Below are 26517 nucleotides of genomic sequence, written 5' to 3' on the forward strand. Positions count from 1 at the left end.
GCCTAAGCACTTTCTCTAGCCCCACGGGGATGTGGTCAGGCGCAGGTGCTGGTGACCAGACTTTGTTTCCTGTCTGCTGTCTGCACTCTGGGCCATCCGGAAGCTGCAAACCCCACTCACAGCAGCCCATGAATTATTTAGCATCTGCGCCAGCCTGGTAATGCTCTGACCTCATCCTCCTTGGGCTCAGGGCGCAGCTCTGACCTTGGTCTCCTTGCAAGGATGCTGATAGGAGGAGGCGGGGGCAGTGCGTCCCTCTGTGGAATGCAAGTGACTGAAGGAGGGGGCAGCGGTACCCTTGGGAGGAGGTGGGGGCCAGAGACCAAGTACCCTTGTGGCATGAGGCAGGTCTGCAGAGGAGAGAATATGACTCAGAAATCTGTTGGCCATGGACTCAGATCTCAGCTCTTGCTTACTAACTCTGTGACCTCCGGCAGCTCTCTTGACCAGTCCTCAGTTTCCTCCTCTGTAAAATGGAAGTCCTAACCCTGAGTTTGTGTTTAGTGTTCCAGCCCCGCAAGGTCACTCCTGAAAGTCATGGCCACGGCACGGCATCCAGGACCTAGGTGCCCTGTGTCCAGATCTCTAGTTCATCTCTAGCCCAGGTCCCACCAGCTGTCAGCCCTCCGGAGATGCCACATCTTCCCTTTTCTGCCCCTCCTGCATCGGGTCCCCAGAGTGGGTGGGGTGGCAGGTTGCTGCAATTGGAAGGGGGATGCCAAGGAGAGGGAAAGCCCTTTGGCAGTGCCAAGGCAGTGAATGACAGGGATGAACACATTGCTAAGAGGGTCACCTGGGACGCAGGAAGTCAAGAAGCCAGGCTGAAGAGCTAGGATTGAACTGCTTTCTGTCGGTCAGCAAATGTTTATTGAGTGCTGATTCTGGGGACATAGAGCTGAGCAAGAGCTGGTCCCTGCTCTCTGGGGCTCACAACCTAACTTCTCCTTTGCTAGGTCAGGTCCAAGAGCTGAAGTGGGAGTGGGTTCCATCCTGGACCCATGTTAGCATTAGGCAGGCACCTCCTGCTTTCAACAGGCACCCCTTCCCAAGGGGCACCTTTGCTGTCAACAGGGCTCCTTGTGCGGGACCTGGTTCTTACTAGCTGCCTGACCTTGGGCAGCTCCCTGACTCTGCCTCGGTTTCCTCATCTGTGAAATGGACCTCAAGCTCCAGTTCTGCCTAAGCCTTGCAGTTGGGGCCCCCAGGATATGGGAGGGACCCCAACCCACAGGGCTGTGCTGAGGGTGTGTCCCCGTGGTGTGACTCAAAGCCTGGAGCGGAGCTGGGTGGATGCAATACCAGTGCCTGGCTGTGCCTGGGACAGAGGCGCTGGGTCCCTGTGAGCAAGGGGGCCAAATCCCAGTGGCTCTCCGCTCGCTCCCCCGGGCCCTTCCAAACCAGGGGCCTGGGGAGGAGCCCTGTGTTGATTCTAAAGCCGCAATCGGGGCACACAAAGGCGACAGCTGCTCCTTCACTGTCCCACCGCACCAGAGGGCCAGTGGGGACCAGAGGTCACAGAAGCTTTTATGGTTCCTTGACAGCGTCACAGCGGAGGCCCGGCCCGGCCCTGCCTAGTGGGTATAGGCAGGGCGCAGGCTCCCGAATCCCTTTGGCTGCACCCTAGACAGCCCACTCTCCCGCACACACCTGTAGTGGTGGCTGGTGGGGGTGGGGATCCAGCCTCCGGCGCTCTCACAGCGAGGGCCCGCCCCCGACCCCAGCCAACCCGAGGCCGCCTCTTGCTCCCCACCCCAAGCCCCGCCGGACATCCCTGCAACTTGATCCCAGCCACTGGACCAGCAGGGCAGGGGCCGGCTGTTCAGTGGGCTCTCGCCGCGCTCCCCACTCCTGCCTGGGTCCTTCCACTCAGCCTCGCTTCCCGGATTGCAGCCTTGTAGCCTTTTCCCTCTCCCCTCCTAAGCTGCAAGCCGCGGATCCTGGCCGGTACCTACAGCCGGTACCTACAGCGTACATCCCTGTATCTCTGGGCCTAGCACGTAGAAGGTTCCTAGGAGAAGGTTCCTAAGAGAAGGAATCTCCCGGGAGGCCCACTGGGCTCTTTACATTCCATGGGTGGATGTAATGTGACAAGGTGCCCCAGGGAGCCCCACCTCTGTCTTGGATCTGGCTCTAGAGCGGGGTTCTCAGCCTTCCACTGCTGACATTGAGACCAGATCATTCTTTGTGGTGGGGCCACATCCTGTGTATTGTAGGATGCTAAACATCATCCTGACCTAGAGGCCAGTAGTACCACCACCTTCTTAATTGTGACTACCAAAAATATCTCCAGACTTTGCCCAATGTCCCCTGGGGCAAACTCTCTCGTAGTTGAGAACCACTTCTATGGGGTATGAAATGGGTGCTGAGCCAGCCCACACAGGGCCCTCCCTGGGCCTGGAGCTGTAGGTTCCCACCATCCCAGGAGTCTGTGAGGGTATTTCACCACCTCCCCCCCCCCCAGGCTACTTCACAGACCTCTCAGTCCAGCCTGGGGAGACCCTTAGCCTGACAACCTCTGGGCAGGATGTGACCAGCCAGCTCCTCTCACTGTACAAACACCTTCTCAGTCCCTGGTCTAAGGTGGGTACTGAGCAGGCCTTGGGATGGGATGACGGCGACTCAGATGTTTTCCTGTCACTAGCAGTCAGAGTAGTTGTGGCACCACAAAGAGACTCACACAGTATGTCCATCAGGCACCTTTGGGGTTCTTGGAGAGAAGCTGGGGGAGGGGGCTCGGTGGGCTGAGACCACCAACTGAGGCTGTTAGAACTGAGGCGTTCACCAGACATGGCAGGGCCTCAGCCTGTTCTCTCCAGAGGGAAGGCAAAAACCTTACACACACACACACACACACACACACACACACACACACACACACACACGCACACGCAACACTTTCATGCACACACACAATCGAAGGTAAGGAGTTGGTTTTTAGGGAAGGACAAAAAACGAATCAGTCCCAGCTGGTGAAGATTCCTTCCAGTCTCTTAACCAGGCCCACGTGGGGGTGGTCATCATAGCCAAGCGGAGGGCACAGAGAGGGCGGGGGCAGGATACTGTTGGCACCACCACCTCCTCCCCACGTGCAAAGTAGGATTTTCTTTTTTCTTTTCTTTTTTTAAGAGAAGTCTGTGCCTTTATGGCCAGGCAGGCTACTTGTGGGCAATGAAGCAGGAGGAATGGGTGGCCCCATGGCAGGCTGGCTATGCCGTCACCGGCTTGTAAGTTACGGAGAACTTGTCCAGACACTGTGTTTCCCCGAAAATAAGACCAGATTTCATGTTAATTTTTGCTTCAAAAGACACATTCGGGCTTATTTTCAGAAGATGTCTTATTTTTTTCATGTACCACAACCTACATTTATTCAAATAACAGTCATGTCATCTTCTGGAACGTCGTCATAACGTGCTAAATACATCTGTCTGGCTGATGATCTCCACTGGGGCTTATTTTCGGGGAAACACGGTAGTAGCCAATCAGCTCAGGCTTGATTTCCACCAGGTTGAAGGTCTTGCCCTTGTAGACACGGACCATACATCCGCCATCCAGGAGGATGGTGTCCCACAGGTGCGTCTTCACCCCCTCGGGCGTCTCCGGGGTGGAGCTGCTTTCTTGGCCTCGCGCAGGCTTGGCAGCAGCGAGTGCTGCTTGGTCCGCAGGCCCAGACCCGCCCGCTGCTGGGCGCCGTCAGCTGCATCGGCTGCTGCTCGTAGGCCGCATCCAACCGCTGGTCCAGGTCCACGCCGCGGTAGGTGAACTTGCGAAAGATCCGCTTTTTCTTTTGCTCCAAGCACGCCATCTTGCGAGTTCTTTAGAAAGAAAGGATTTTTCAAAAGGATTCACCCCCATACTTACGGGGAAGGTTTTAACAGTCCCCCACCTCCATACTCATATTTACCTGTGTTTGCATAGAGAATCAAAAGGCAGCATAACAGGTTAAAGTGGAGGGAGTGGGTCACTGGGACCTGGCAGATAAGGACAGGGGGACAGTTTACTATTTTTTTCCTTCCTTCCTTCCTTCCTCCCTTCCTTTCATTCTTTCCTTCTCCATGAAAATAAATTACGTATCTAAAAATAATTGATCTGAAAGAAAGAAAGGAAGCCCCAAAGTTCACATCGTAGCAGCGTCCCACGCTTCACAAAGGCCAGACCCACAGCAGTGCTCGGCCACACTTCTCATTCCTCATCCTCTAAGAAAGACAGGCGGCTTGTGTCCTGCCTGGTTTTCCCAGTGTATTCTCCCCTTGGGAGGGTTTTTCGGGAGGCTCAGGATGGGGGGCCTGGAGAAGGCTGATGTTCATTGCATGAAGATGGATGAGGCCCCCACACCCACCCCTACCTCACCCTTGTTAAATAATTGCCATTCTGAGAAGACTGAATTAGACCGACGTTCATGGAGCAGATGGGCATGCTGACGCCATTTGCAGTTTCTCTGTGCGTAGTTCATCATTATAAAACATGGCCGTGTCCCATCGGGCAGACAATACAGACATGGGAATAACATTTGGCTCATTCATTCATTCATTCATCAGTTAGTTCATCGATATTTATTAAAGGCTGTTCGCTGCCATCATTCTAATTGACATCAATTCCCACACTGAACTCTCTCCTAGCACCCAAGTCTGTCTGGCACACAATTCTACCTCCTCAAATCCGTGAACTCCATCTCTCCTCATCACTTCAGCCACATGTCAGATGTCAGAGCCACCTACACTACCGTCTCCGTGAATTCTACAGCTACTTTACCATATCAATAAGGTGCTGCCATATGGGCTGCAGGAACAGAGCCACCCCTATGTGTGCATGTGTCCACGACTTGTGTTGGGCGGTGAGGTTGTCTCAGATGGGAAAATGGGGCCAAAGGGGACAGACTGAGCTGGGATGAGAGTGTCTCTCCTTTGGTCATAATCATGAAGGTCAAGAGAGGAGTTTGAGTCATTACAAGGTCCGTTTTCCAGAGGGTGAGTGAGTAGGGGCCTGGTGTATTGGTTTGCTAGGGCTACCTGACAAAGGGCCCCCAACACTTCCGGTGACTGAGGTTCCATTTGCATCAGGCCATATATCCTTCTGGAATTTTCAAGGGCTCTGTCTCTCCTCCCAGAATTCCTCAAGGAGGATCATGTGAGACTAAGATGAGGGGTGGGGACACAGGGCTGGGGTCCAGGACCCTGGGCCACTGGTCTGCACCATTTCCTGTATAATAAAGGGAGGCGCCCTCTTTCACCCAGGCCACTGGGATTTTTGCCTTGATTTGAGTACCCCTTCTACCTTTTAAGGTAATCCTTTGTTTTCCCATCTTTGTTTTTACATGCCTCCCACTAAACCACAAACTCCTGGAAAGGAGAATTGTTTTGGGCCGGCAGGGTGGCTCACGTGGTTGGAGCACAGTGCTCCTAATGCCCAGGTGGTGGGTTCCATTGCCACATGGGCCATGAGCTGCGCCCTCTACAGCTAAGATTGTGAACAATAGCTCTCCCTGGAGCTGGGCTGCCTTGAGCAGCCAGAAGTTGGCGTGAGCTGCCTTGGGCTTCTGAGTGCTGCTGCTTCTGAGTACTGCCGGGGGCTAGCTACCGTGTCCACTGTGACTGGCAACCGACTGCCTCAGCCAGGGGCAGTGCAAGGCTCATAATACCAGCAAGGGCCAGGGAGCTGTGTCCTACACAACTAGACTGAGAAGCAACGGCTTGAACTGGAGTCGGGGAGAGGCAGCAGAAGGGAGGGGGGGGGAAGGAGAATTGTTTTATTTTTAATCTTCATGTCTCATCTTTGGGCCCAGTACTTGGCACAACATAAGCAGCCATCAAATATTTGTCAAATAAACAAATAAATGGTGCCTGGGCATAGAGTGCCCCCTGGTGGAATCAGAGAGTATGGCAGTGTCTTACATCTTGGCTGCAACAGTCTTCTTGGAGGGAGAAGAAAGAGGAGGCAAGAATTGAACGAAGTCTGAGCTGACATGCAGAAGAGGAGGGCTGGGATTCAAAACCAGGCAGTGAGACCCAGAGTCCGTGCTCTAATCACTGTCAGCATCCATCCATCCATCCATTTTCAGACCAACTTTACGGATCTGACTCTATAGAAGGGTTAGGGCCGAGACACCAGGTCTCACAGCCACTGCTCTGTCGAGTACCCCTGGAGGAGCCCCCTCCTTCTCTGGGGAGAGTTTCTGTTGTCCAGGGGTTGGAGAGTGTGTCCTTGAAATCAAGTCCCCCGCTGACTGCTTACAGCCTCCACCTGTTCTTGGGTGTGTCCAGGGTCTGTCTGAAACCTCTTTTCTGCCCCATGAAGCATCGTCCAGCCTCCGTCTTCCTTAGGGCATGGGTGCCGTGCCAGGGCTCCACCCAGATCAGTTGAATCAGAATCTCAGGGCTCATTTGGGTAAGAAAAGGGGAAACAGCTTGGGGAGGTGGTTCAGGCACGGCTATTTTTAAAAAGCTCCCCAGCCTAATACACATGCGGGGTGGGGACACATGGCAGCTTCTGTGTAAACAAAGGTGGTCAGCAGGACTGGGAAGCAATGCTAGGACTATGCCTTTCTCTGCTGCTTCACCCCCCAGCCCTGCAGTGCTGTGCTAGTTCTTCTACCCCCCATCCCACACGCATACACATGTGCACTCTGACCCCTGAAACTGCCCACGACAAAGCTGAGCCTCCTATTCTGTAGAGCTGGAAACCTCAGCAACACTTAAGGTCTCACCCTCAGGTCCCTTCCCCGGTGGCCAACACACACGTTCAGAAAGGGGTTCCTGTCTGCAGGGAGTCTTGGGGTGGTGCAGCCTCCAGCCCCAATCTTACTGGAGAACTTAACCGGGAGGGGAGGGCAGGGAGGTGTGAGGCTGGCTTGCCTGTCTGTCTTCTCAGTCCCCAAAGTGAGGCTGATGCCCTCCCACCCCCACCTACAGCCTCAGCCCCACCCCTCTTCTAGGACCATCCAACGGAGGCAGGAAGTTGAACAGCAGTCTGCCGCCCTAATGAAGAAGCTGGCCAGACCAGGTTGGCCTCAGAACTAGTGGTCTGGTTGGGCCTCTGAGCACCCATTGGGTTTCATGGGCTTCGAACCAGGGGCCCAAGAGACCCCGAAGCTGAGCTCCAGAGTCCCCCACCCCTCCTGGGTGGCCTGGTCCAAGGGCTGGCCACTGTCCTGTCCTGTTTCTTTCTCCATCACTTCTACCCCTTTTTTCACCTGCTCCTTCTTCAACACGCAGGGCCAGCCTACCTCTCTGAAGCCCCCAGACCCCCTTCCCAAGAGGCTGGAGCCTTCCCCTTGTTCCCAGTCTACTGGCTGGGGATCTGGAAGGATTAGTGCCACACACCTGGATACCTGCACAGAAAGAAGCCTCTCCACTTCCTGACTTGCAGAGATGGGAAAATACTCACCTGCTCAAGAAAGCTGGCAGTTCTGGCAACGACCAACAGATGGCACTGGAGCTGCTCCTGGCTGGCCAGGTCAGACTTTACCTGAGTTCTACGAAGAGCAGTGTCTCTATAAAGTGCAGACTTCACTGCGTCTTGGCTGCTGGGTCCCACTGCCTGATTTGTATTCTTTGGTTCTGGCCACTTCAGGAACGAGGACCAGGCACTGTTGCACCTCCCAGCATGCCCCACAACCTGCCTGCTGCGGGGCTGGGTTTGGCCATCTGGTCTCCCCCGCCCCCCTGCCCGCCCCCAGCTCCATTGTCCAGTCCCTGTTGACTCCCTCCCCACCACCCTGAATCTCTGGGCCCCTTACGTGTCCCCTTGGGGCCAACCAGCGATGGGACAGATAAGCAGGGATGGGCTGGGATGGAGACCAGGTGCAACCAGGTGTCTGGAGCCAGGCAGGAAGTCGGGAGTTAGAGCAGGGAAGGTGCTGGAATTCAGAGTGTGATGGAATGAGTTGGGAACACCGGCGTCCAGGCCAGGCCAGGCCAGAGCAGTAAGTATGTCTTGCCTTTGGCTCCACTGGCCAGCAGCACCTACACCACTACACTGACTCCTCGCTCCCTAGGGAGAGGTAGACACCCAGGCCCTCTGTTGGAATCTTTGAACCGCATACTTTGGTTCTTGGTTTGTAGACAGCCTTCCCTGGTTTTACCTGCTGCCTCGGAACAGGGAGGGAGACACTGCCTCACCTACAGTTAGGGCTCACCTCTTACAAGCCCTAATAACTCTTGACTTGCCTCGAGTAGCCCTTGGAAACACACACATTCTACCAGCTTCTGGAAGTGTCTGTGGGGAGACCGCGTGGTGCTGCGACAGAGGTGCAGCCGGCTCACGATAGTTGTAGGGGTGTGTAGGGGAGAGGTGGGGAGGAACCTTCTGACCTTGCCGAGGCCTTGGGAGTTGGGGGTCATCCTCACAAAATCAGAAATGCACACATTCAAGTTCCAGGGCAAATGTATCTCCTGAAGCCAAATATTAGAGGTTTTTGAACTGACCCCTTGCTGGTTCACCCCACCTTTAGTCAGCACAGTGGCAGGACCCTACAGGGTGTGTTTTGTGTTGCTCTGGCCTGGACCATCCCCTGGGTGAGGAGGGAGGAGGAAGTGGAGATGGAGGTGGTGCAGGCAGGTGGGGCAGGGAAAGGAAACGCCCAGGCAAGCCTGTCAGTTTAGGTTCTCACGGCCAGAATTGCTCAACGTCCTCTTCCCCTGCTGTCCCTGGGTCAGCAGTTTGCGGGCCGTCCACTGCTTCTCATAGGCACGCTCTCCCTCCCCTGTGCAATCACTCCCTGCTGCACCCCGAGAGTCATGGTATGGTGGACGAAAGTTTGGGGGTTAATACCTACACACGTATTAAATGTGATTTTCAGGTTAGCTATCATATCTCTCTGAGTCGTGAGGTGTTGAGGTTGACACGTGCACATGGCGGGAGCTCAGTAAACCACATGTAAGTGACAGATGAGTGAATTCACATCTCCGTTCTCATTTTGAGCCTCTTGTGAAGTGGGCAGGGTGAGTAGCAGTATTCCCATTTCACAGAAGGGGAAACTGACTAGACAAGGACGCACAAGCAGCCAGGATGCAGCTCAGGGCCAGGCCACAAGGGCGCCGCCCCCACCCCATCTGCTGTCCCCATTGTCACAGTCAGGGGGCCTCGAGGGCCAGCCCCCCTCAATAACCTCCCGCCCTAGTCCTGTTCCCTGGAAGGACCCCAGGTTATTGCCTGTGATTCAGGAGACACTGGAGGCCAGTGCCAGGAGGAGGTGGCCCTCTTAGAAGCCACCATCTCTGCATGTCCCTGGGGAGCTGGAGAGGGGATTGTGGGTGGATGAGCATCGATGCTGCCACTGTTCCCCCTTCCGGGTGTGCAGACTGCTGGCCTCTGCTGGAACCTGGTTTTTGCTGTGGTTTATGAATCTTAAGTGCATGAATCTTAAATGCTCAGTTGGATGGATTTTAACCTGCTCTCACCATTTTAAGTCCTATCCGTTTCTTCTCCCTGGGGATGGAATTTGGCAAGAAGACGAGAGAGGACGCGATGTCCTGGCCTTGTCTGTGTTTATCCCCAATTCCAGTTTCCCTTTCGTGGGAAGTGCAGTAGGCATGTGAGCCTGGGGCTGTGGCGGCCCCATGTGGTCCCTGCTTTTGTGAAGTCCATGAAAAGAGGGGCCTGCAGCGATACCCCTCAATACAGAAATAGGCATTGAAGGGGACAAGGCTGCAGGGCGGGGAGAGGGGCACAGAGGGGCTTGCAGAAGGCAGGGGAGGCTTCCGAGGAGATGGCTTAATGCGTCATTCATTCCCTCCCACTGTGGATTCCCTGTCCCCATGCCTGTGACATTGACGAGCCCCAAGACAGTCTCTCCGGGTAGAGCCAGGAGCAGGCCCCTGGCTGGCGGGGTGCTCCCCTCCTGAGCAGCCCCCAGCGGTGCCCTGCTGAGCTCCACAGGCCCCCATCAGAGCAGGTCTCAATCCTCCCCTCTCCAGGTCCAGGCACCTGTGAGGTGGGATAGGGCCTGCCGGGAGCCGCGGCTCTGTGGACGGGGAGGGCTCTCAGGCCTCAGGACTGCCACCCATCTGCTCACCCACAACTTCCTCTTCCTCTGTGTGCACTAAGCAGGAGAGCACGTTACCTCCATCACGAAGGGCTGCTGGGACTATGGGTTGTTTGAGCTGCTTCCGCAGGTCTGGCCCACGCTGGGGCTGCTTCCCTAAAGGTGGGCAGGAGGGTGGGGTGTGAGAAGTCCCCAGGAGTCGAGACAGGGCGGGGCCTGGCCCGGGCCATCATGCTGGTCTCTCTCACCCAGGCTCCTGGGGAAGGGACACCACATGCTCCCAGTCCGTCCTCCTTCCCTGCTGCCTCTCCCCTAACTGCCTCTCATTCAGCCGGTCCGCTTGCCTCATGGCTCTGCAGTTATTAAACCCCGAGCTAGGTCCATTCAACCATGACCAAAGTGCCTGGCAGGTGGTAGGTGCTTAGTGGCTCTCCATCCCCTCCCTGCCCCTCTTGGCACCAGCTCACCCAACTGTCAAACTCTCTTCCCATTGCAGCCATGTCATGTGGCCACTTCCGCTCTACTCTTGGGGGTGGGTAACCTCTTGGCCTCTAGGCCGCACTCGAGCCCCCCCAGCCCCCTCCAGCCCATACTGAGCTTGTGGAGGAAGAGGCAGAGTGGCTGGGGAGCCAGAGACTGCCTTGGGGAGAAGGAGGCTCTGACTTGTGCTGCTTGGCAGAGGGAAGTTCTGCTGAGAAGCCCCACAACTCAGTCACCCCCAAATCTTTTCTGGGGCCCCTATAGTTAAAAAAACTCAATGCTGGCACTGCAAGTATGCTGGAGCACCCCCACCCAGCACCACCAACCCCCTCCCCACTGGCCCCCAAGCCCATGTGTCCCAACCCAATGAGAGGCCCTGTGGGTGCAAGAGCCTGCCTGAGAAAGGGGGCGCTGGCCTGCGGACCCAAGCTTGGCCTTCCCTTGGTCTGCTAATCGTTAGTAGGCAGCAGCAGAAGCGCCATTTCCTTAATTTTCTGGCGTCATGTGGCAAGGATCAATTCCCCTGGCTCTTTCCTCTTTGCGACAGTTTAAGTGTTTATGTTCCTAAGGAGAATCAAATCCCATAAATTATTTGTAAAGCGTAGTCTCCCTATTGAATCCTATTTTCCTATTGCTTTTCATTAAAGGTGTATTCCCTTGGGAAAAAACTGGCCTAAGGATATTATGTCACATTTGAGTATTTCATTATTATTATATTATGCTATTGATTCCCATTGATTAGCTATTCTTATCGACATTTTATAGAAGCCCCGGTCTCGTTCCAGATCACACTGGCAGTAAGTGGATGAGTTAACGAGAACCCAGCCTCCCGCTTCTCAGTCTGGTGTGTCCCCCCCTTAACCTTGACATTCAGACTGTAGCGTGCCTTTTGGTGGTTGCCTTGGACAATATGTGTTTCTGGGGAAACTTGACCAGTATTTGACAAGTAAACCAACAAGTGTGATGCCTGCCCTACGTGTTACTGTTTCGTTCAAGATTTTAATCTTGAGCTTCACGAGTGTTAGTTCGTCTGTGACTGTACTGTTATAGAAACTCTCCTGATGCCTACCAAACTGTCTTCAGCAAGTTCCAGAAAGTGAACCAGTAAGTCTCCTTGGTTCCCTTGCACTCGCTTCTGGGGAAGGTGCTCCTGTGGCCTAAAGAGCTTGCTGAGTACCTGCTGTGGGCCCAGCGCTGAGCTGGGGCCAGCAGGGGCCACACAGGAAGGTCACAGCCTGAGGACCTTTGGGACAAGTTCAGGACACATTTCCAAGACTAGTTCCCTGACCACCAGCCCACAAGGTACCAGGGTGGGGGCAGGTGTTACTGGGCCCGACTGGAAGGAAAGCTGGCCCTGTGGTCTTGGGGGATGTGACCAGGGTGGGGGTGGGGTGGGGGGCGTGAAGGACTGTGAGCTGGGGGGGGTGTTTCCTCACTGGAAATAATGTACAGAAACTGCAACTCAAACGGGATTAAGTAGGAAAGTGCACAGTTCCTGGGGTGTCTCAGCCAGCCACCCCAGCTTTGCCCCTTCAGAGGTCTCCATTTTCTGACCAGCTCTAGGAACAGAATCAAAAGGAAGATGAACAAGGAAGCATCAGGCAGAAAGAAAAGCAGAAGTGGGAGCCTTAGAGACTTGGCCCTCCCCTTTGAGGAAGACCGAAGCTTCGGGTCCAGCTGGGACCTGAGGCTGCTGTAGGCGACCTCTGAGCTGGAGCGATGCCCCAGCAGGACCGAGCACGGTGGCCGCCTTCTCTGGCTCTGCTGCTTCTCTGGGTCCCAGGTGAGGGGCTGTGGGGTGGGGGAGGGCAGTGGGAGGGAGGGTCAGTGGGAGGGAGGGAGGGCAGAAGGGGTAGGGCTGCAGGAGCTCTGTTACGAAAAGCACTCTGAGTCTGGACTCCATACTGAACTCAGAATGGGATGCGCTCGATCCACCATGCAAGGACAGATGGAAGGACCGCACCCTGGGAGGGAAAGGAGCGAGGGTTTGTCTCTCCTTAGGCATCCATTTGACCTTGGATGAGCCATGGTGGGGCAAAGGGGTTGGCACAGAGGACGGGCTTTGCGGGAGGTGTTCAGATGAATTAATACAGGAAGAAGGAGGGCGAGAGGCACGAAGGACGAAGCCAGCGGAGTGGGTGGAAGAGTGGCTGCCCTAAGCGCACCTGCGGGGCTGTGTTTTCATGGGGAGGCGCCCTCCTGGTTCACCAATTCCAGGGTATGGAGGAAGTGTGGGGGCTGGGCAGTAACAGGTCATGTCTCAGGGAGGTGGAAGTGTATAGCCAGGGCCCCTGGAGGGCTGGGGCCTGAGGGCCAGCGAGGAGATGGGACAGAGGGGAGAAGGATGGCAGTGGGAGGAAGAGGAAGGCAGAGAAACTGGGAAGGGAAGGGAGGAGACTTTCTCCAGTAAGAAGAACAGGACCTCCTTCCCACAATCTATTTTCTGTACCACTCAGTAGCTTACAGCTCTTCTCAAACAGCTTCTATTTCTATTACTGTCGGAAAGCTATGACTTTTTGTGAATTAATTTAGAAATGGTCATCCTCTTACCACTATTTTGTCTACTGACCTCAGTGTTCTTGTGTTTTCACGGGATCTGCCTGCATCGAGAGCTTGTGGTTCCTTCCTGATATCTGTCTCCCTCACACCCATTTTCTCACTCAATGTCCCCAAATGCCACGTGAGGCCTACCAGTTATCACCACTTGACAGATCAGGCATCTGAAGCTCAGAGAGGTTAAGTAACTTGCTTCAGAACACACAGCTGCCACACCATACAGCAGAGATATAAACCCAGATTCTTCTGATGCCCTTTCCACTACACCTTGGCAATCGCTCCTGAGCATGTCAGTAAATGTCACACCTATGACAGGGCTTGGGGTAGCCTTCTCTGCAGGGCATCTGCTTACCCAGGCCAGGAGAGGAGGTCCTGACAGGCCCCCTGTGGAGTGACTGACAGGAACTAGTGGTCAGTTTTGGCACCAGGGACATAAAGCAGTGATGGGGATTTGAGAACCTGAAAAAGCAAGTAAATTTAAGGAGTTCTAACTCTAAGAAAAGAGAGCAAGCCCCTCCTCCACCCCCATTTGGGGGCCTGATCACAGAATTGCAAGGGTGACACGTAGCTGCACACACAAGTGCCCAGGGTAGGGGACGAGTCCTCTGTGAGGTGGCCAGCATTGGTGCCACACGCTTCACCTTACTCTCCCAGCTCTGTCTCTGAGAGCAGTTTGGGAAAATGCAGACATAAATCTCGGAAACAAAAAACGAGCTTCCTTGGAAATTAAGTCTGTGAGAGCCGGTCAAACTGAAGTCAGACAGGATGAAATGAAGGTCGTCATTGGTAAACTTTTCGTGTGTGTGAATGATTTTTATACACGAGATTTCCCGAGCGTGGCCAGTGTTTTGGGGACTGTTTGGCAGCCCTCTCTCTATCCTCGGTCGTAGTTCCTTCGTGGGCACAGAGCTGCATGCGAGCAGTTCTTCAAATCCCTGAAGTGCTTAGGGCCGGGCTGGGCCTCCAGGGAGAGCAGGGTGCCTGGGGTGAGTTCTTGTGGTCCTGACAAGTTTGGAAGTGGGAGGCCCCTGGTCAGTGAGGGATGGGAAAGGCAGCAAGAAACAGGTCAGCGTCTGGGGGAAGGGGCTGCTGTGATCAAAATCTTGGGGTGACAGAGAGGAAGGGGGGACACTCAAGATGTGATATGTACGATAGAGGATGACTGATGTGAAAGGGGGAAACCTATGGGGGTGACTCCAGACTCCCCGACCCTGGCCCATCTGGTGAGGAGCCGGGACTCGGCTGTGTCTTTCAGGCTCTTTGTCTCTGAGTGGCCCCCGCACCGTGACGGGCACTGTGGGGGGATTGCTGAGCGTGCAGTGTCAGTACGAGGAGGAATTCACAAAACATATCAAATACTTGTGCAAATACCCATGCCTGCCACTGATGAAGAACGTTGTGGAGACGACAAAGTCAGAGAGAGAAGTGAGGCGCGGCCGCATATCCATCAGGGACCATCCAGAAAACCTCACCTTCACAGTGACCTTTGACAACCTCACAGAGGATGATGAAGGCACGTACATGTGTGGGATCGATGTACCATTTTCTCAGGACTTCCTGTTCCAGGTTACGGTGTCTGTGTTCCCAGGTGAGCCGCACACCTTCCCCTTGTACCAGCTCCAGGGCACCTGAAGGGTCTCAGGTAGGAGTAGCCCAGGCAGGAATCAGATCAGAGACTCGGAGCAAATCAGGAGGGGAGAAGAGAGAGAGAGAGAGAGAGAGAGAGAGAGAGAGAGAGAGAGAGAGAGTCAGAGAGGCTTCCTGGAGGAGCTGGCGTCTGTGCTCAATCTTGAGGAATGGCAAGGTGCTTGTCAGGTGAAGGGGAGGCCAAGAAAGCAGCATGTGGAGGAGAGCTTGTCAGGTGAGAAGAGGAGAGGAGAGGAAAGGAGAGGGGAAGGAAGGGGAAGGAGAAGAGGAGAGGAGAGGAAAGGAGAGGGGAAGGAAGGGGAAGGAGAAGAGGAGAGGAGAGGAAAGGAGAGGGGAAGGAAGGGGAAGGAGAGGAGGAGAGGAGAAGGGAGGAGACGCTGTGGGTCAGCCCCGCAGAAGCCCAGAGCTGTGTGGGGGAAGGCTGGGAGCTGAACCCAGAGGCAGACAGGGGAGCTCTAATAAGTGACTCGTCAGATTTGTAGTTTACACACACATTTCTGGAAGCAGCATGTGGCTGTGGCTGGAGGGGGACGAGACAGGGTGTGGAGGTGACTTAGAGGTTCTCTGGAAGGCTGTGACCCGCCCCAGCAGGATGGATTCAGGACTCTTGGGGGAGTACCCGCATCCTGTTAGATGCTCACTTGTCCCAGGACAATCCTGGGGAGAGTTTGGGCCCTCACTCTTCCATCTGTCCCCTTCCTGAGTGCATTGTGTGTGAAATCCAACACAAAGGTGTTGGCAAGTGGTGGAAGAGTCAGAAGAAAGATCCCTGGGTCTGATTTGTGTTTCTGCACCAGCATCAACGTCACCGTCACCTACAAGTATCACTAGAGCCACAACCGCAACAGTTACAGCCCAAATCCCAACTGTGTGCACAGTTTGGCCTGCCGTGAATGCCACCCACAGCGCGAACAGCCAGGAGCACGTCCTGCCTCCGAGCGGGGGCTGGGGGTAAGGCACCCTGTCCCCGTGTCCTGGAAGGGAGGAGCTCAGGGCACCACCTCCTCCCTGGCATGTTGTCCTAGAAGGGGGGGCGGGAGGGGAATCACACCCCTGCTGGCTGGGGTCTCTGGCTCCCTTTGCACCAGACCCAGGCTGGAAGCCGCAGTCTGTATATCCTAGCTCGGGCTGTTAAGGCCACGCTGGGCTCCGAGACAAGCTTCTTGGGGAGGAGCTGGGAGGTGAATGGAAGGAAAGTAACATTTAATGAGAGCTGATGACATCCCACCAGGCACGTGCTAAATGCCTTGCATGAGTGTTCTCATATGCTCCTCACTACAACTCTGTACCCTTATCACCCTCATGTACAGATGAGGAAACTCAGGCTCAGACAGGTTAAGTGATTTGCCGGGTCAGGTAGCAACAACAGGCAGGCTGGGCTTCCAACCCAGGGTTATGTGATTCCAAAGTCTTAGGTTATCCCCTGTGAACTAGTGATTCTTGACCTTGTTTGGGTTTCACAAAGCCGAGGAGAATCTGACACCTTTTATAGACTGTCTCCCTAGAGAAATGCATGTTGTCCTAACCCATTTCTGGGGTTCCCAGCCTCCCTATCCTGACACCACCTGGTGTCGTGCAATTCAGTTCTAGCACTGACACCTGGAGTTAGCGCAGACTCCACAGGTTAAGGGCTCCGTCCCATAAAACTACCTGACTTTAGATGCCAGAGCATTTTGGGGATCCCCAGGCCCCCACACTTCTGACCAACTGGATATACATTTGGGGTTTCCCACTGGAGTCAGGGCGCATCCCTCATGTGGGATACGGATGGGTTCACCAGCCAGGAAGCTCCTCCAAGCTTTGGTGTCCAGAGTTTTATTTGGGTTTCATCACGGAGGCACAATTGATTGAATCACTGGCCACGTGATTGAACTCAATCCCCAGCCCCCTCTGCTCCCTGAAGGTCAGGCTGGCTCAGAGCCCTACATGTGGTGGGTCCTTCTGGTGACCAGCCCGCATTCTGAGTCACCTCATCTCATCATGAGATGAGTCACCTCATCTCATCTCATGGCATAATCTTGGATGTGATGCAAGGGAATTCCAATAACAAGGGAAATCCCCAGGGTTTAGTGCCTCCCACCGAGGAGCCAGGATCAGAGGCCAGTTAGATTCTTCACTACATGACAGCCTTTCCGCAGGCTTCCTACCAACCCAAGTGACAATCTTAACATCAGGCAAGGTGAAGTTCAGACCCCAAACACACCGCTTCCAGGAACTGACTCTGCAGATACACACATGGCGGACAGAGCTGGGTTTTGTGGGGCTTTAAGGCTGTGCCGTGTGGGGGGAGGGGCATTGCATATTTAAGAAAAAGACAAGAACTTTAGAATGCAAGGTAGGAGTGACAGAAGGGGCCCAAGCACGTGAGGGGCCCGAACCCTAACTCGCTTCCGGGTAAGTCTGCGGGTGTTGGCCCACCGGTGCAATGGTGGAGCTACACGGCGGTTCTTTGCTGCAGTGTTTGTAATTGTAAAAGACTTGGTGAAATGCCCATTGAGAGGGAAGAGTTAAATAAATGATGGCCCACCCATGCAATGGGTTAAAAAAGAATGATGGACTTCTATATGCACTGACATGGAAAGATCTCCAAGGTGTACTGTTAAGTGACAAACTAGTATTTGTACTATGCCTCCTTTGTGTGAGAAAAGGAGGAAAATAATGTGCATTCATATTTTTTTGTCTGGAAGGTTCTTAAGTATACTGTGTGTTGGGGTGGGGGAAATTGGGTAGGTGGGGTTTGTGTAGAAAGGAGACTTTACATACTGTTTCTTTTTTAAATTAGATTTATTGGGGTCACATTGATTAACATTATCTACAAATTTCAGGTGTACAACTTTATAATTCGACATCTGTATACTTTATTGTGTGCGCACTACCCAATGTCTAGTCTCCTTCCGTCACCATGTATTTGACCCCCTTCACCCTGTTCACCAGCACTTGTTGTTTGTTGATTTATTGATGATAGCCATTCTGACCAGAATGAGGTGGTTTTGATTTGCATTTCCCGTGTAACTAGTGATGTTGAGCACCTTTTCATATATCTGTTGGCCATCTGTATGTCTTCCTTTGAATGTTGGCCTTTGTATGTCTTCCTTCCTTGCCTTCCTTTGAAGGCAAGACTCCCTGCCCCTCCTACACCATTCTGTGTCTCTCCTCCAGGCTCCATGTACTGCTCTCCTTGTTAGCAGTTCTGCTGCTGCTTTTGGCGGGAACCTCACTGCTGGCCTGGAGAATGGTTCGGAGACGGAGCAAAGGTGAGTTTGATCAGGGTGGACAGGACCTGACCTTACCCTTTTGTCTCCAAGGCTCTAAGTCCTTGTTCCCAGAATGGGCATTGAATGTATGCCCTCAGAGTGTACATGCTGGGTGACCCTAGCGGGCAGACCCTAAGCAGGTGACACTAGTACGGTGGAGACAGGCTGTGGGAGGTGGTTCCCTAGACGGTGGCCTTTCCATGAAGCACTGTCCCTCTTCTGTCTAAAACCCTCTCACGTCCTCCCACATCCTCCAAAGTCCAGGCTCCTCCAGGACAGTCACTGTCCTCCAGTCTGGCCCTGCCCACCCCTCCACCCATCCTTACACCCCGAAAGGTAGCTGTTCCCAAGTTCTTGTCACCTGCCAAGAGCTATGACCTGTCTCGCCTTCTGGGTTTTCTCTGGGCACCTGGAAAGAGGGCCTCTCCTGCCCCCTTTCTCTGCCTTACTTCCGGTGGGCCCTAAGGGCTGCCCTCAGAATTCCTTTCCTCTGGGACCTTTTCCTGGTCCCCATAGAGTAGGGTGGGAGCGCCTCTTGGGTGTACCTCTGTACCTCTACCATCATACCGTGTCTCCCCAAAAATAAGAGCTAACCGGAAAATAAGCCCTAGCATGATTTTTCAGGAGGACATCCCCTGAACATAAACTGTAATGCGTCTTTTGGAGCAAACCTTAATATAATACCCGGTCTTATTTTCGGGGAAACATGGTCGCCCTTTTCCCCCCAGATCGTCCCCACTGGCTTCCTTGCCAGCGTCCCACCAGCCCATGCGACTCCTTAAGATCAGGGACCGGGCCTTGAGAAGGCACACAATCAGTGTTTGCTGAGTGAATGTATCGTTTAACAGCTCCAGCTGGAATGGGCAGCCCAGGAAGCTCCTGGCATCTGCGGTCCAGGTGCTCTGCTCTGAGCTCAGATTAAAAGAGAGAACATGTGTGGTGCACCCAGCACCCAGTAAGGGTCTGGCACTCAGTAAGAAGGGACTCAGTAAACACTCGATGAGTGAATTAAGTAAATAGAAGAACCCACAAGAATGGATGATGTTGCCCCTTCTTGGTGCTGGCTGGAGCACAGATTTCTGCCTGAGCTGAAGTGTGACCCATAGTTCCCTCCTGTGCTAAGAGTTCTTGATTCCACAAGCAGAGGGTTCTCTGGGGAATCTTTGTCCTGACTTTCAAAGGCTTCAGTGGGATTGGGTGAGCGGGTAGGGGATTATTCTCTCCACAGCCGCAGTGCTACTTGGGAGCTGGTATATGCTGGGGGCAGGGACGGGGCTGGGGGACGGGTGACCCTGCCTTACGCTCTCACCTCCAGCCCTTCCACCCCTCCACGGGGCCCAGCCTGTCGTTCTATCAGGGCTCGGGTCTTTAGGGGAGGAATTTGTGTCAGCACATCTGTAAGCAAAGAAAACCACTTCCTCTTCCCATCACCTCCCCCACGTCATTTTCCGGTGCCCTCCTTTTAAACTTCAGCTGACATGTAGGCGCTGCCTACCACGTGGGGATTTTCCCAGCCCGGATTGTTTCAGATCTGTGGGTCCCAGGGATTCCCACAGTACCCTTTCACCTAGAAAGGATCCTCTTTTTAAAAAGGGCTGTGTGATGGTGGTAGAAAACTCAAAAGTAAGTAAAAGCACAAAGGAGGAAATAAATCCCTATAATAAATAAAAACTAAAACTCCCACCGCTGAGAAAACCAACCACTGACATTTGAGGTGTGTCCTTCCAGTCATTTCAACGCCATCTATGCACGTATGATTTCTTAAAATGTTTGCTTCGTACCTTCATTCCTCTCTTAAACCTATTTTTCCTGTGCTTAATGCATTGTGTCATTTTCCCTGCTTTTAAATGTTCTTCTAAAAATCCCTGAGGGCAGAGTTTATAGGTGTGTGCGTGGATGACACCTTTTTACCTGATCCTCTGAGGAGACAGGCTTTCTGTTCAAATATCCTGACTCTCCCTCCCTTGCTTTGCAAGCCTCAGCTCTTGTCTCCTGGTCACATCTGGGCTGTCTTGCCGTTGTCCCCTGCCCCTTTGCCATCCCCCCCCCTCGCCACACCCACTCACAGTTCTATTCACTCACTCACTCACTCGCTCGCTTGCTCACTCACCTACTGTGAGTGTCCTGAGCACCTACTGTGCGCCAGGCCCTGTGCTGGGTGCTGGGGGGCCGCTGGGGGCCACTGTCTTTACCAGCATAGACTGGACCTATCCAGGTGGCTGCTGCCGAACTTTCTCAATGCCACCTTCCCACCCCAGTGATGTGCCCCCATCTCTTCCCCACCTGCTCTTTCCATCCTCCCCATCCGAGCACCTGTCCCAGTTGAGGGGGTGGGTGGTGTGGAGCCCGACGCAGCACTCGGAACAGAATGTGTTCACAACTCAGAGCTCTGGTTGCGTGTTTGTTCAGTCAGTTGAGCGGGCTCAGCAAACACTTCTGTCATGCGTGGTCTTGTGTCTCCGACTGTTATCTCACCTTGGACTTTGAGGGTCCCTAAGGGGTGGACACTGCCTCTCCCTGTGGCATCTAGGGCAGTGCGCCCGGGGCATTCTGGCTGGGTGTGCATGCCCACCAGCTCCTGCGTCCCGGCTCGGAAGAGCCAGGGTGCACAGAGCTGTGCTCAGAGGCAGAAGCAACACTGCAGGTGACAGAAGGGAAAGGTTGTGTGCCCTGAGCTGTGATCCCTCCGAGCTCCGGGCTTTCTGTGCGTGAAGAGCCGGCTCCCAGGCAAGGGGGACGGAGCAGACGAGCCCAGTGACTTTTCATGATTTGGTGCAGTTCCAGGTCTTTACAAGGAACTGCACTCATTTTAGTGAGCTCATTTTTGAGCTCATTTTAGTTTAGCTTCGTTTTAAATTCTTTAGGGCTTATTAAAACAGATTGCGGAACCCATCCCCAGCGTTTCTGATTCACTATATCTGGGCCGGGGCCTACGGATCTGCATTTTTTTTGTGTGTGGTAAAAAGCACATGACATAACATTTGCCATCCTAACCACTTTTAAATGGACAGAACAGTAGTGTTAAATATATGCACACTGGTGTGAAGACATCGCCCGAGCTTTCCCATCTTCCACAGGTCCTCTTCACCGGCACCCTTCCTTCCTGTCTTCTCCCCTGCCCCGCAGCATTCTCTGTGAGGGACTGTTTTGAGAACTAGTTCTGTTTGCCACCCTCCCCAAGCTACAGCTGGCCCGTTAATTTGTTCATTCACTTATTCATTCACTCACTGTTTCTTCACTCATTCATTTCCTCATTCACTGATTCACCCTGTCAACAAACCCTTGAGTTCCAGCCGTGCTGCAGACCTGAAGTGAGAGGTCGCTAGGGCCAACGTGTAGCCAAAGGCCTTTCTCCAGGTGGGTCGTAGGGAGCGCCATCCCTGCCTTGTTCTGGGATTCAACCTTCTTGCTCTCCCCCCATCCCTTGTCTCTAGCTCGTGAGAATCTGGAGCCCCTGCAGGACCCTAGCCAGGTAAGAAAGGCAACCAGGAGTGTCAGTGGCTGGGTGGGGACACAGGGTGCTGGGGACTGTCCCATTGGACTGTCCCATTGCTAGTGGAGGTCTAGGTGGATCGTTGATGGACAGAGTGGGATCCTCACCTGGCAGATCTGGTCACTGGGTCTTGTCTCCAGCTTTGGCCAGCCTGTCCCCTTCCCCCAGGGCAAGTGAATGAGGCAGGGTCCTTCCAGCCCAGCTGCTGACCTGAGGAGCGTTCACACACTGCACCAAGAGGACCAGAGCAGGGGGTAGAGAGGCAGGGTGGGAAGGCTGGGGCACCTAGAGCATACAGGGAGGGCAGATGTCTACAGAGAAGCAGGACTGGCTCCCCTGGGCTCAGCCACCAAGCTCCGCCCCTCCTCCCCGCCCCAGGCTGCCCAGCAGAGTGAGCCTTGCTATGCCGATCTGGAACTGCTGCCGTGGCCCCTTCTGGAAGAGCCTGTGCAACCGAGGCAGACGGAGGTGGAATACAGCACAGTGGTGAGTGCCAGGGCCCAGCTTCCAGCATGGGGACCCTGGGCTATGTGTGCCAAGGGCATCACTATAGGGTGTGGCAGCAGGCAGAGGGACGAGGGGCTGGCTTGGTGGTCTTATGTGTCTCCAGGCACAGCCACACAGAGAATGGGGCGGGTGCAGATTTTGGCAGAGCTTGGTGTCATTGTGGCTGTGGGGTGGGGATGGGCTGGGAGCCAGAGGGGCTGTCAGAATGGCCGGTGAGTATAGCCCTCACAGCCAATAACGTATAGCTTTTGTTAAGTACCTGCTATGTACCATAGACCCAGTGTTAAAGCCTGTGATTTCTTACTGTTTGGGTCCCAACATTTCTTTGGTATCAACTCTGCTTTTCAGGTTTTTATCAATGATCCGTTGCAGGTCAACCCCTAGGCAGAGCCACTGTGACATGACATAATGGGAGAGGCTGCCCCTCAGGGTCACGACCCTGCCCTAGTGGAAGAATTCAGACAGAGGCTGGGGGTCCGTTTGGTGGAGAAGACAGGGGGATAGATTTAAGCATCAGACATGTGGCCCTGAGACTAGCAACAGGGCCTTGTTTTACTACTTGGGAGCTGATGACCTCAGCGTGGACCTCAGGGACCCCCTGCTCTGATGCCTGGGACTTTGTGCTTTGTTTTGACCAGGTGGGCGGACAGGATCGCAGAGCCCAGTCCTTATGGGAGAAAGAGGCAGGACAGTTGAGAAGGCTGGAGCACCCCCATGGAGCCTCCCCATGGCCCCCTCAGGTGTCCCCCTCCTAAGCGGGGGGGTCCGTGCTTCCCCCACCTCTCACTGAGTCTTGGGTCTCTTTTTCTCTGCAGGGGCCCTGCAAGGACAATCTTCAATACAGCTCGGTGGTATTCAACCACCAGCGTCAGGATTCTAAGGCTCCCTCCCAGAAGCCCCGGCTGGAGGAAACAGAGTACAGCGTGATTAGGGCATAATCCTGCGTCTCTGGCCTCACCACCTGGCAGTCTCTGTGGACCACAGAAGCCCACGGCCGGCTCCCTCACCCTCACTCACGTGCCCCTCAGCCTGCTCCCCTCACTGGTGACCCACAAGGCAGCTGGGCTCCTGTGGGCTGTCCCTCTTGCACCATCAGCCATGTGGCTTCACAGAGGACAAGTGGGGACCTGTGGGAAACACTGCCATCCTGCTGACTCTTGTCACACCTTTTCTCTACTTCATACCAGCTCTGTGTTAGAGGACCGGGGCCCAGTCCAATATGACTCCAGGCATTGACGTGGCTCACATAGGATGTTACCTCTGAATAGTTTTGTAAATCCAGCCCCAGAAAAGTGTCCGGGTTTGCTGGGGAGGAGGACAACTGGCAAAGAGCCAGGAGAATGCAAAGGCACCAACATGGGGTCCCCTTATCTCACAGACAAGGAAAATGAGGCCAGAGAGAGGTAAGGCTTGCCTGTGGCTCTGGAACCAGCAGTGGGCGGGGACCTCGGTTCCTCTGGACTCTTACATGAGGTTTATTTTTAATATGAGAGACCAATAAAGTTTAAAATAGTGTAAGAGAGAAGAAAGTTATTTAAACAATGCCTTCTAGGTGTCTGCAATCCTGTATTAAAGAAAGCTCCTGGCTTTGATCTCAAACGAGCACAGAGAAGCTTGGAGGATACAAGGGGTTGGGGACATCCTGAGAGATGTCTTCTTTGGGAGGGAGAGCGACAGTCACAGCTGATTCTCTCCATTCTGGAAAATGCTGCAGGGGGATTTCAAGCTGCTGCAGACCGTCCCGGGGCTCTCAGAACCTCGCCTGCCGCCCCTCGCCCCTCGCCCCTGCGAAGTCTCTGGGGTTTTCTTTCAACTCGACAAAATGTTGACCCATTTAAAGTAAATAATAGTGAAAAGCAAGGGCTGTATTTCATTTAAGTCAAAGCTTTTTGTTTTTATCCACTGACATTACAATCAAATTGTACCCTTTGAGCAGTTTTTTCTGAGATGTGGGCCCATGGCTTTCAGAAGATTCTTCAAGGGGTAAGTGGACCCCCCGAGGTGGAGAGACACTGCTCTGGGTGGTGTCTTCTTTAGATTTTTCATTATTTGTGCATGTGTGAGTCACCAGCAACACTTCCTCTGTCCTTTTACTACTGTTCTGAGGTACCAAAGGGGAAATACACACACGCAGACACACACGTAAACATATGCACAGACACATACACACAGAATGGATTGTCCTAGATTATGTGGGCCCAACGAAATCACAAGGGGCTTTATAGAAGGAAGCATGAGGGTCAGAGTTAGAGAAGACAATGTGATGAGAAAAGCAGAGGAGAGAGAGAGAGAGAGAGAGAGAGAGAGAGAGAGAGAGAGAGAGAGAGAGAGACGCTACACTGGTTTTGAAGATGGAGGACAGGGCCACAAGCCAAAGCGTATGTGCAGCCTCTAGAAACTGAAAAAGGCAAGGAAACACATACTCCCCTGCAGCCTCCTTGTTTTTAGGACTTTGGACCTCCAGAACTGAAGGATAATAAATCAGTGTTGCTTAACGCTGCCAAGTGTGTGGTAACTTGTTACAGCAGCAGGAGGAAACTAATACAGCTGTTGTAGCTTGAATAGCCAGGTTGCTGGCCAATGTGTCCTGCCAGAGAGTGTTGCACGGACCGTGCTGGCGGCTCTCCTGAGCACAGGGGTGGGGCAGGATTTGGCGCTGGGGAGTGGGCGGTGGGCTTCAGTGATGAGGAGGAAGTCAAGCCTCCAAGTAGAAACGAGGAGACGCCTTGGATTTAACTTCTGTCTTTTTCCTGGTGCTCTGGGGACAGTTACATGGAGGATGCAGTTTTCATATGTCTCTCCACTGTGTTTAATTCCACCCATATTGCCAACTCTTCAGTCGTGTGTACAGTCCCAGGGTGGTGAGGTCATGGAAATTAAGAGGCAGGAGGTAGCAGAAGTGTGGCCTCCTCCAAACCACCCTGTGGTCCCTGAGTCTGCTGGGCAGCAGTGGCAGCAGAGGGTTTCAGAGCTGCAGGAGGTGACTAGGGTGAGCCTGTCAGAGGGATAGATGTGAAATGAGCCCCCTTGCCCCTAGGTATAGGGGAGGAAAGGGGCCCGGAGAGTGGGAGGTGCTGACTTAGGTCACAGGTGAATGAACAGATATTATGTGGTGACTAAGTGAGTTGAAGAGGATGGGTACAGAGGAGTGTGCTTTTGTGTGGTAGGTGAGTCTGAAGTCCACAGGGAAGGGCTTGTGGAGGATGAGGGAAGCTGGGTGAGGTGAGGGGGTGCGGAACACAGGCTGTTGGCAGCATGTCTGATGAGTTTCAGTCCAAATCTTGCAGCAGACACTGTATATGGCTGACCAACCCCCATCTCTGCTTCCTTTTCTGTAGCCATCTTTCAACTAGAAGTGGCCATGGGTCATTGGGACTTAGCGATGGCCAGTGAGATGTAAGTGGGTGTGGCTGGGTGGGCTTCCAGGTAACCCCTTTAAAAGGAACGCTCTTGGTTGGCACGCTCTTTCCCCCTTCCAATTTAAAAAACATAGGAAGTACATATAAAAAATACACATAACCTAAAATTTACCATCTTAACCATTTTAAGTGTACAGTGCGGTGGTATTAAATACATTCATAATGTTGTGTAACCATCACCACCATTTATCTCCATAACTCTTTTCATCTTGTAAAACTGAAGCTCTATACCCATTAAACAATAACACCCCTCACCCCACCCACACCCCAGCCCCTGGAAATCCGAGGATAGCTGCTGCAAGTACCAGGCCTGGGGTAACTGCAAAAAGCCAGGATACCTTGAGGCCTGCTGCCACCTACTGGCTCCCTTAAGGTTCAGCCACTGATAAAGCCTCATACGGTGTATGAGTTAGATGAGGCAGGGTCTCAGAGAATCACTAGAGTGGGAAGATTTGTGGTCACCAGGTTAATGCAGACTCTGGTTTAGTGTCAGTGCTGAGCCTGGAGTGACTCAGCAAAAGTCTCAGAGCACACTGAGAGGCCAGTCACCACCCACCTGGGGCCCATGGATTCTAATAGTTTTCCAAGAAAGAGTGCAATGAGAAAGTGCCTCCAGCTGTGCTGGAGTTGGATGGGGCGGGGTCCCAGTTGAGTCAGCAGAGCAGTGGAGCTCATCAGGCCAATCAGAATCAGATTTGGCCTGTGGGGGCGGGCTCAACATAGGAAAGATGGTGCCCGCCTGCCAGCTGCACAGGAGGAAGACCTCGCACCAGAAAAATGCCGACTAGGGGGCCGGCCCGGTGGTTCAGGCGGTTAGAGCTCCATGCCCCTAACTCCGAAGTTTGCTGGTTCAATTCCCACATGGGCCAGTGGACTCTCAACCACAAGGTTGCCAGTTCAACTCTTCGAGTCCCGCAAGGGATGGTGGGCTCTGCCCCCTGCACCTAAGATTGAACACGGCATCTTGAGCTGAGCTGCTGCTGAGCTCCCGGATGGCTCAGTTGGTTGGAGCGTGTCCTCTCAACCACAAGGTTGCCGGTTTGACTCCCACAAGGGATGGTGGGCTGTGCCCCCTGCAACTAGCAACGACAACTGGACCTGGAGCTGAGCTGCGCCCTCCACAACTAAGACTGAAAGAACAACAACTTGACTTGGAAAGAAGCTCTGGAAGTACACACCGTT

General features: G+C 53.7%; 1 protein-coding gene and 1 pseudogene across 2 annotated transcripts; one reads left to right on the forward strand and one right to left on the reverse strand.

Moving 5' to 3' along the window:
• Positions 1–3155: 3155 nt before the first annotated feature.
• LOC308488379 (small ribosomal subunit protein uS19-like) lies at positions 3156–3802 on the reverse strand (annotated as a pseudogene). Its single transcript has 2 exons — positions 3466–3802; positions 3156–3251 (listed from the first exon to the last, which is right to left on the reverse strand). The product of its transcript is annotated as a small ribosomal subunit protein uS19-like (transcript).
• Positions 3803–11915: 8113 nt separating this feature from the next.
• LOC308488707 (CMRF35-like molecule 8) lies at positions 11916–23768 on the forward strand. Its single transcript, XM_081028727.1, has 7 exons — positions 11916–12242; positions 14271–14603; positions 15460–15613; positions 17822–17916; positions 21351–21388; positions 21788–21895; positions 22732–23768. The coding sequence occupies exons 1-7, from the start codon at positions 12179–12181 to the stop codon at positions 22852–22854; spliced, it is 915 nt and encodes a 304-aa protein (XP_080884853.1). The 5' UTR covers positions 11916–12178; the 3' UTR covers positions 22855–23768.
• Positions 23769–26517: the final 2749 nt, after the last annotated feature.

This window comes from Rhinolophus hipposideros (genome assembly GCF_964194185.1).
Source record: "Rhinolophus hipposideros genome assembly, chromosome: 20".
NCBI classification, from domain to species: Eukaryota; Metazoa; Chordata; class Mammalia; order Chiroptera; family Rhinolophidae; genus Rhinolophus; species Rhinolophus hipposideros.

Excerpts from the sequence above, each read along its gene's own strand:
- LOC308488707 (XM_081028727.1), top strand. The coding sequence starts at position 12,179 with ATGCCCCAGCAGGACCGAGCACGGTGGCCGCCTTCTCTGGCTCTGCTG. Across the intron at positions 15,614-17,821 it reads CCTCCGAGCGGGGGCTGGGG|GCTCCATGTACTGCTCTCCT; the intron begins GTAAGGCACCCT and ends TCTCTCCTCCAG. Across the intron at positions 21,896-22,731 it reads AGGTGGAATACAGCACAGTG|GGGCCCTGCAAGGACAATCT; the intron begins GTGAGTGCCAGG and ends TTTTCTCTGCAG.